The 9,771-nt window shown below is 40.0% G+C and overlaps 1 protein-coding gene across 2 annotated transcripts in view; it reads left to right on the top strand.

Moving 5' to 3' along the window:
* RPS6KB1 (ribosomal protein S6 kinase B1) overlaps positions 1-9,771 on the top strand; it is a 50,312-nt gene that overhangs the window by 6,493 nt on the left and 34,048 nt on the right. Inside the window, exons 2-4 of one of the 2 annotated variants that reach the window (XM_003795596.2) lie at positions 4,492-4,541; positions 6,452-6,572; positions 8,329-8,397. In XM_003795596.2, the coding sequence (XP_003795644.1) occupies positions 4,492-4,541; positions 6,452-6,572; positions 8,329-8,397 (240 nt within the window). The remainder of the gene's footprint in view (positions 1-4,491; positions 4,542-6,451; positions 6,573-8,328; positions 8,398-9,771) is intronic. The other variant, XM_023516611.1, reaches the window with a different exon arrangement.

Genomic DNA, 9,771 nt, shown 5'->3' on the forward strand with positions numbered 1-9,771 from the left:
AGGCGCCGAGCCGAGAGCTTTTTTCTTAATGTCTTTTGAATTATTCTAAAATTTTGACATTGATTGCTTAACGATTTCTAATTTTTAGAGCCTATTTTCAATTAAGTGATACCCTTTTGTGTGTAAACTGAAAGAGTTCATAGAGTATATTCAAGAATACTCACTTAAAGCTCTATGCTATAATATCAACTAAATTTCTGCTGCTAAGTTTTGCTTTTATAATTTAGTGGGAAAAAAAATTTTTTACAGTTTTTTTTTTTGGCTGGGGCTTGGTTTGAACCTGCCACCTATGGCATATGGGGCCAGTGCCCTACTCCTTTAAGCCACAGGCGCTGCCCATTTTAGTGAATTTTAAAATACAGAGTGTCCCAAAGTTCACCTCTAAAATTGTCATACACAGGGGAAATGGGAACTTGTAATTAAATGTACCTTTATTTACAAACTATGCATTACAAAATTTTACAAAATATTTTCTGCATGTTGGCCACTCCTTTATAAAATTTTGCAATGAGTCTCCCCCCCCCCCCCCGAGATAGTCTCCCTTTCACCCTGGGTAGAGTGCTATGGCATCATCTTGGCTCACAGCAACTTCAGTCTCTTGGGCTCAAAAGATCCTCTTGCCTCAGCCTTCCCAAAAGCTAAGACTACAGGCGACTGCCTTGATGCCTGGCTAGTTTTTCTGTTTTTTAGTAGAGACAAGGTCTTGCTCTTGCTCAGTCTGGGTCTTCTGTATCCAGCTAACATTCAATATTTTTGAGAACCAAAATATGATTTTAACATGTATCAGTAGTGCATTTCTTTTTAGGACCCAATAGTATTCCACTGTATGGATAAACTACATTTTGTTTATCTCTTCAAGTTGATGTTCATTTGAGTTGTTCTTTTGGATATTCCTTTGGGTTGTGCATAGGTTTTGGGGGAGGTCTTTTGGGGACAGAATCACTCTGTCATCCTGAGTAGAGTGCTGTGGCATCATCGTAGCTCACAGTAACCTCAGTCTTTTGGGCTCAAGTGATCCTCTTGCCTGAGCCTCCCAAGTAACTGGGACAACAGACACCCACCATGTTGCCTAGCTAGTTTTTCTAATTTTTTTAAAGACAGGGTTTCTCTCTTGCTTGGGCTGGGATGGTCTTGAACCCATGAGCTCCAGCAGTCCATTTGCCTCAGACTCCTGGAGTGAGTGCTAGGATTACAGGCATTAGCCACTGTGCCTGTCCACTTGAATAAAACCTTTATGAATATTTGTGCCTGGGTCTTTGTAGAGTGTGTATTTTTATTTCTTTTGAATAGATACCTAGAAGTCGATTTCTTGGGTCATATGGTAAGTGTATGTTTATCTTTTTAAAAGACTGCCAAACTGTTTTCCAAAACATGCCACTTTACATTCCCACCAGCAGTGTCTGAGGATTCTAATTTCTCTACATTTGCCAAACTGACTTTTCCTTTTGATTATACACATCCTAAGTGGTATCTTAGTATGGTTTGGGTTTGCATTTCCCTAATGACTAATGGTGTTGAACATCTTTTCATTTACTTGTTGTCTTTGGAAAAATACTCAGATCCTAACCCCTTTTTAAAAATTGGGTTATTTGGCTAAGCACAGTGGCTCATGCCTGTGATCTAGCACTTTGGGAGGCCAAGGCAAGAGGATTGCTTGAAGCCAGTAGTTTGAGACCAACCTGAGCAAGGGCAAGACCCTGTCCCTCCAAAAAATAATTAAATATTAGCCAAGTATAGTGTGGCACAGGCCTATAGTCCCACCTACTCAGGAGGCTGAGCCAGGAGGAGTTTGGGGCTGTAGTGAGCTAGGATCATGCCACTAGACTCCAGCTGGGGTGACAGAATGAGACTCCGTCTCTAAAAAACATTAAAATTGGGCTTGGCACCTATAGCTCAAGCGGCTAAGGCGCCAGCCACATACACCAGAGCTGGCAGGTTCAAATCCAGCCCAGGCCTGCCAAACAAAAACAACTACAACCAAAAAATAGAGGGCACTGTGGCAGGCACCTGTAGTCCCACCTACTTGGGAGGCTGAGGCAAGAGAATCACTTAAGCCCAAAGTTGGAGGTTGCTGTGAGCTGTGATGCCATAGCACTCTACCAGGGTGACAGCTTGAGGCTCTGTCTCAAAAGAAAAAAAAAAAAAATTAAGGGGTGGTGCCTGTGGCTCAAAGGAGTAGGGCACTGGCCCCATATGCCGGAGGTGGTGGATTCAAACCTAGCCCTGGCCAAAAACTGCCCCCCCCCCGAAGAAAAACCACTAAAACTGGTTGGCTCAGTGCCCATAGCAAAGTGGTTACAGCACCGGCCACATCCACCGAGATTGGCAGGTTTGAACCCACCCCCGGCCAGCTATACAATGACAACTGCAACAAAAAAAAATCGCCGGGCGTTATGGCGGTCACCTGTATAGTCCCAGCTACTTGGGAGGCTAAGGCAGGAGATCGCTTAAACCCAAGAGTTTGAGGTTGCTGTGAGCTGTGACCCCAAGGCACTCTACCAAGGGTGACATAATAAGACTCTGTCTCCCAAAAAAGGAAAAGAAAGAAAGAAAAACTAAATTATTGCCTTTCCCAAGATGGTTGAAGATTTACTCCCTCCTGTGTTTCTTCAAAGAGTTTTATAGTTTTAGCTGATACACTTAAGTTAGGGATGTCTAGCCTGTAGCCTGCATGCCACATGCTGATTATTTGAGGCTTATTTTGCTTATCTTTGGTGTCAGATAATCTCAAAAAGTATGCCTGGACTTTTTTTTGGCTCATTGGCTTTTGGTGGTATTTGTGTATTTAATGTGTGGCCCAAGGCAACTTATTCCAATTTGTAGCAGAGAAGAAAACAGGTTGGATATTCTTTATTAGGCATTTGGTCCATTTCAAGTTAATTTTGGTGCATGGTATAAAGAAGAGACCCATATTAATTTTTTGTTTCTTTTTTGAGACAGAGTCTCACTTTCTTGCCCCCAGTAGAGTACTGAGGCATTGTAGCTCACAGCAACCTCAAACTCTCGGGCTTAAGCCATTCTCTTGCCTCAGCCTCCCAACTAGCTGGGATTACAGGTGCCCACCACAATGCCCAACTATTTTTTTGTTGTGGTTGTCATTGTTTAGCAGGCCCAGGTCAGATTCAAACCCACCATTCCTGGTGTGCCCCAACCTCTGAGCTATAGGGGCTGAGCCCAGCCATCATGACTTTGAACTATTTGAGAGTATTGCTTAACTATTTTGCCTTTGTCTGCCACATCGTACACTGCATATCTTAGACTTGTTGGCATTACTGTTGACATTACATAATTCATAGTATTATGTTAGCTTGTATCAGAAGCATATCATACCAGCACTTAATGTAAAGCATTTGGTTGATTAAATCATACTTAGAATGTAGTGTCTTTAGTTTCATAATATTCAACTTTTAAAAAAATAAATAAATGTAAATTTTGAAGAAAGAATCACTTGGTTTTATTTTTAGATTATTGATGAATAGCCTCTCTAGTTGCAATATAAAATTAAAAATGAAATCCCCATAGTATTATTTGTGTACTTTGTTTTGTTCTTTACCATGTTTCCCTCTTATTTAAATATAGAGGTTTATCTATTTATTTATTTTAGAGGCAGAGTCTCACTTTATTGCCCTCAATAGAGTGCTATGGCGTCACACAGCTCACAGCAACCTCCAACTGCTGGGCTTAAGCAATTCTCTTGTCTCAGCCTCCCAAATAGCTGGGACTACAGGCGCCTGCCACAACGCCTGGCTATTTTTTGTTGCAGTTTGGCCAGGGCTGGGTTTGAACCGTTCCCTCCATCTATTTATGGGGCTGGTGCCCTACTCATTGAGCCACAGATGCCGCCAGGTTTATTTTTTTTTTTTTGAGACAGAGTCTCACTGTTACCCTGGTTAGAGTGCCATGACATCATAGCTTACAGCAACGTCTGTTAAGCTGTGAACTCAAACTCTTGGGCTTAAGTGATACTCTTGCCTCAGCCTCCCAAGTAGCTGAGACTACAGGTGCCCACCACAACACCTGGTTGTTTTTTTGTTGCAGTTGTCATTGTTGTTTGGCAGGCCCAGCCTGAGTGTATGTGGCAGGCGCCCTACCCACTGAGCTACAGGCACTACCCAGCATAGAGGATTTTTAAGCTGGTTTATTTCTTTTATTCTCTTTCAGTTATGAGGTAAAACACTAAACTTTTATATTTTATGTTTATGGGCTGGGCACCCGTTGCTCAGTGATTAGGGCACTGGCCACATGCTCCAGGGTAGGTAGGTTTGAACTGGCCCAGGCCTGCTAAACAAACAAATAAAAAAGCCAGGCGTTGTGTCAGGAGCCTGTAGGCCCAACTATTTGGAAGGCTGAGGCAAGAGAATGCTTAAGCCCAAGATTTTGAGGTTGCTGTGAGCCATGACGCCATAGTACTCTCCTGACAAAGCAAAACTCTGTCTCAAAAAAAAAATTCTGTTTATGAAGTTATTTCTAAAACTTTAACATATTTTTCAGGGTCAGTTAAATGAAAGCATGGACCATGGGGGAGTTGGACCATATGAACTGTAAGTTTATATGAAAAGATTTTCATTGTGTCATGTTTCTTACAAGTTATATTAGTTCCAGTTTATAGCTATCATGTGATTCCAATAACCTGTTCTTAAATATGTAGTCTTTTTTGTAGACTTTGTTTATGAGTTTGGCACTAATACCTGATCAATGTAATAGGATATCCAGAGTTTTGAGATTGTGTATAGTTTTTTGTTTTGGGGGGTTTTTTATTTGTTTGTTTTTTTGAGACCGAGTCTCACTATGTTGCCCTTGATAGAGTACTGTGGTGTCACAGCTCACAGCAACCTCCAACTCTTGGGCTTAAGCGGTTCTCTTGCCTCAACCTTCCAAGTAGCTGGGACTACAGGCACTTGTCACAATGCCTGCCTATTTTTTGTTGCAGTTATCATTGTTGTTTTAGCTGGCCCAGGCAGGGTTTGAACCCGCCAGCCTCGGTGTATTGGCTGGCACCATAACCACTATGCTATGGGTGCTGAGCCGAGATTGTGTATACATTTTAAGAAAAAATTATTTATCCAAATTCAGAGTATAGTTAAGGAAACTGAGTCAATTAAGAATTAATAGTTCAATATAGAAAACCACACTTATGGTGGCACCTGTAGCTCAGTGGGTAGGGTGCTGGCCACATACACCCAGGCTGGTGGGTTCAAACCCAGCCCAGGCCAGCTAAACAACAATGACAACTCCAACAAAAAGCCAGGTGTTGTGGCAGGCACCTAGAGTCTCAGCTACTTGGGAGGCTGAGGCAAGAAAATTGCTTCTAGGCTTCCTCAAACTATGGCCCGCGGGCCACATGTGGTCTGCCTAGGACATTTATTCAGCCCACCAGGTGTTTTTGCTGCCACTGCCTGTCCTGCTTAGCAGCTGACTCATCCTGGGGCCCACAATCCGGTTCTCCAATGGTCTGAGGGACAGTAAACTGGCCCCCTGTTTAAAAAGTTTGAGGACCCCTGGGCCTTAAGCCCAAGAGTTTGAGGTTGCTGTGAGCTGTGACGCCACGGCACACTACCAAGGGTGACATAGTAAGACTCTGTCTCAAAATAAATAAAAACCACACTTGTAACTTTTTCTTACTGAAAATTTTATAGAAATGCTCCTGAAAGTCAAATACCTTTGTTTTGCTTTAATATATCATTCAAACAGAGATTCACGTGGTCTTAAGTCATTTTAGACAAGCTCCATTACGTGAGTGTGGGGATTAATCTGCTCTGTACTGTATTCTCAAGTAAAAAGTCTGGGTAAGAAGTAGACTGCTCTGGGCGGGGCCTGTCGCTCAAAGGAGTAGGCACCGGCCCCATAATGCTGGAGGTGGTGGGTTCAAACCCAGCCCCGGCCAAAAAAAAAACAAAGTAGACTGCTCATGTAGGAAGGATTTCAATGGCAGACATAATTCTGGATTCTTTAAGTTAATTTAATAACTTAAAAAGTCAGACATGGAAAGATGCATGGATAAATTTTAGCAAGAATTTTTGTAGCAGAAAAACTTGAACTAATTGAGTTTTAGAAAGATCCCAGATTTTTTGCTGAAGTTGCCAAATAAGGTTGGATAATGTCTAAGTTCATTGACATTTTGAATGAACTAAATTTGAATAACTAGAAGATTCTTCCTTTCTCAACTTTATAAACTTGTTCTAATTTACCTTAGCTTGTAAGTGGTTGATGCTTATGAAAAAATAGCACATTCAGTGAACAAGCAGGTAATTATCAGACCACCTAATCTTGACTTGCCATGTTATTGAATCATCAGTTTATTTAGAGAACAGATGCTAAATTTGCCGTCATATACTTTTTTCTTCTCTTTCTTAATAGTCTGCTGAAGGTAATTTAATGTTTTGGATTGCATTTCTCTTTCTTAACAGTATGGTCTTTGCAAATTTACTTTTGGTTTTGTTTTTCTTCCCAGTGGCATGGAACATTGTGAGAAATTTGAAATCTCAGAAACTAGTGTGAACAGAGGGCCAGAAAAAATCAGACCAGAATGTTTTGAACTACTTCGGGTACTTGGTAAAGGGGGCTATGGAAAGGTAGGAAGTATTTTTGAATTGAGAACTATTACCTGTCTTGGATAGATTAATTTTTATACCCTGATTCCAGCTGTCATCTTCAATCTTTGTTAGCCATCAGCAAAGGACATGACCATGACTACTTACTTACCTGGTGTAATTTGAGGAATGTACAAAAGTTCAATTTTTCCTCTTCTTCATACCACACATGTAAAAGCCCAGCACTTAAGTAGATTTTCAAATTACAACATCTGACTGGCATGATTTGCATTTACAAATAGAGGCTACTTTAGGTAATGGGTAAATTTACCTGTTCCAACTTTTGTATATATTCAACTTAAGAACAAACCTATAGAACCAATCTTGTTTGTAACCCAGGGACTGCCTTCTCCATATTTGTTGAATAAAGAAATAGGCAACCATGCCAGGCAGAGTTTGTTATTAGAGGATCCATGCTTTCCTTTGGTTAAATGGCATGCTCTTTGACAACAAACTACTCTTTATTTTCAAAGGTCATGACACTTTAAATTGTTATCTGGCACTGAGACCTTAATGTGAATTGGTTTTCTTTGACTTACAGTGTCAAAGTACTGTAGTACTTGGAGCAGGAGAATTAGAAAGCTTAATGAATATAAAAAAGGAGAAGAAAACTTCCAAATTTCACATTTTTGCCCATGCTTTCTAACTTAAGACTATACAAGTTCTGCCCAAGAAAACTTACACCACGCCATTCTCTATCAAAAGACAGAAATTAGATAACTCAATTAAAGTTAAAGAACTGCTTATTCTTTGTATAACATTAATTTTTGCAAAGCACAGTGTTCATAGTTCATTTTTATGCTTAAAGACACATTCTAATCATCCCCCATGTATAACACATGCACTTTAAATCTCACATTTTAAGTGTTGCCTAAAAATGTTTACAGTTGTCTCTTCAGTATCTGCAAGAGGTGGAGAAGGATTGATTCCAGAACCCTTGCAGATACCGCAAATCTGCAGATGTTCAAGCGCCTTACATAAAATGGCATAGTGTTTGCCTGTAACCTATGCACATCCTCCCTCATTTGAAAGTTGATACTTTATTATTTTTGAAAGGTGATACTTTCAAATTATCTCTAAATTGCTTATACCTAATACTTTGTACGATGTAAGTGCTGTGTAAATAGTTGTTATCCTGTACTTTTTGTATTTTTTAAATTGTTGTATAGTTTTTATTGTTTTTTCCCAAAATATTTTTGTCTGTGGTTGGTTGAATCTGCGGCTGAAGAATCGGTGGATTCTGAGGGCCAACTATTTATATTTACCTTTACCTTAAAATGTCTAGTTATATAGTAATTTCCTATCGGCTTTTATTGGGTAGTTGATGTGAAACAAGAACAGTGGCACACCTGGAAGAAATTTATTAACTATTTTACAATTTCTAAGTTTGCTTTTGTGCTTCTGGAAACCCAGATTATAGCTTGTTCTAAGTGAATTAGTATTTTATATACAAAGTACTAGGGAATGCTCATCTTTAGAGATGGTCATTGCCCAACTTTGTCACCAGATGTCAGCAGAACAAATAGGAAAATCTCATGTTTAACAGATGTCACTGGTAAATCTTTACTGTGGTTTGTTCCTTTAGCTGATCATTTTTGCAAGCAGTCCTTCATGATATTATAATAGTTTTTACAAGAATATAAAGTGCTGTATTGTTTGTTTCCTATAAATAGGAATTCAGGGAGTATGACAAACATAGTCTGGCTTTTAATAACATACACTTATTTTTTTTATTCAGGTTTTTCAAGTACGAAAAGTAACAGGAGCAAATACTGGGAAAATATTTGCCATGAAGGTGCTTAAAAAGGTGATTCCCCTACCACCTTTGTTTTTTTCCCCCATACTGTATTCTTAATTGCTATAAAAGTCTGGGCTAAAATTCTTGGTCAGAAAATTATGTTTCAAGCCAGGCACAGTGGCACGTGACTCTACTCCTAGCTACTTGGGAGGTTGAAGCAGAGGATCACTTGTGCTCAGGAGTTTAATGCCACCTTGGCCAAAATAGTGAGCCACCATCTCTTTTTTTTCTTGAGACAGAGTCTCACTTTGTTGCCCTCAGAGTGCCATGGCATCACAGGTTGCAGCAACCTCAAACTCCTGGGGTAAGTGTTTCTCTTGCCTCAGCCTCCCGAGTAGCTGGGACTACAGGCACCTGCCATAACTCCTAACTATTTTTAGAGACATGGTCTCGCTCTTGCTCAGGCAGTCCATCCACCTTGGCCTCCCAGAGTGCTTGGAGAGCCACCATCTCTTAAAAAAAATTTTTTTTTCTAATGCAATTATAATTCCTTTTAGAATGTCAGATGTTTCATTGTTACTTCTGTTATATTTCTGCTTAGTCAGGGTGGAATCTGTTCTTCTCTGAGGTAACTTTTAGCTGTTTCTGGTCTTCACATTTCTAAGTAATAACCATGTACTGCAGTCTTTTAATTCAGCAGTTTTAGAATTATGTCTTAACTTTCTACATGTATTATGATAGTTAAGGATTTTAATCTCATTTATGTCTCCTCCCTTTCTTCCCATCCTCTAATTGTTTTGCTTTCTTTGAATCTACTCTTGTTCTCTTACACCTTCCAACAACTGTAAAACACCTTTTAATCTAATGTTCTTTGGTTAGATGTAGAATCTATCAGTTCTATTTATTTTCCCACAGGCATTTCTGTACTAACTTTCTATCTATTTTTAATCTCTAGACTGGATAGCTCTCTAGGCATAACTATCATTACTAGACTCTCCCTTTACCATAATCCTAGGAATTCCTTTTTTTTTTTTGGCAGTTTTTGGCTGGGTTTGAACCTGCCACCTCCCGTATCTAGGGCCAGCGCCCTTCTTTTTTTTTTTTTTTGAGATAGAGTCTTACCATATTGCCCTCAGTAGAGTGCCATCACATCACAGCTCACAGCAACCTCAAACTCTTGGACTTAGTCAATTCTCTTGCCTCAGCCTCCCAAGTAGCTGGGACTACAGGTGCCCACCACAGTGCCTGGCTATTTTTTTTATTATTGTTGTCGTTGTTTAGTAGGCCTGGGCCAGTTCGAACCCACCAGCCCCAGTGCATGTGGCCGGGCTATGGGCACCGAGCCAGTTCTTGGAATTATTTAGCTCCTTCAGTGATGAATTCTTTGTTTTCTGGATCCCATAGCTTCACTTTTCTTTCTTTCTTTCTTTTTTTTTTTTTTTT

Source organism: Otolemur garnettii, unplaced genomic scaffold (genome assembly GCF_000181295.1).
Source record: "Otolemur garnettii isolate 467f Iridium unplaced genomic scaffold, OtoGar3 scaffold00094, whole genome shotgun sequence".
Lineage (NCBI taxonomy): Eukaryota > Metazoa > Chordata > Mammalia > Primates > Galagidae > Otolemur > Otolemur garnettii.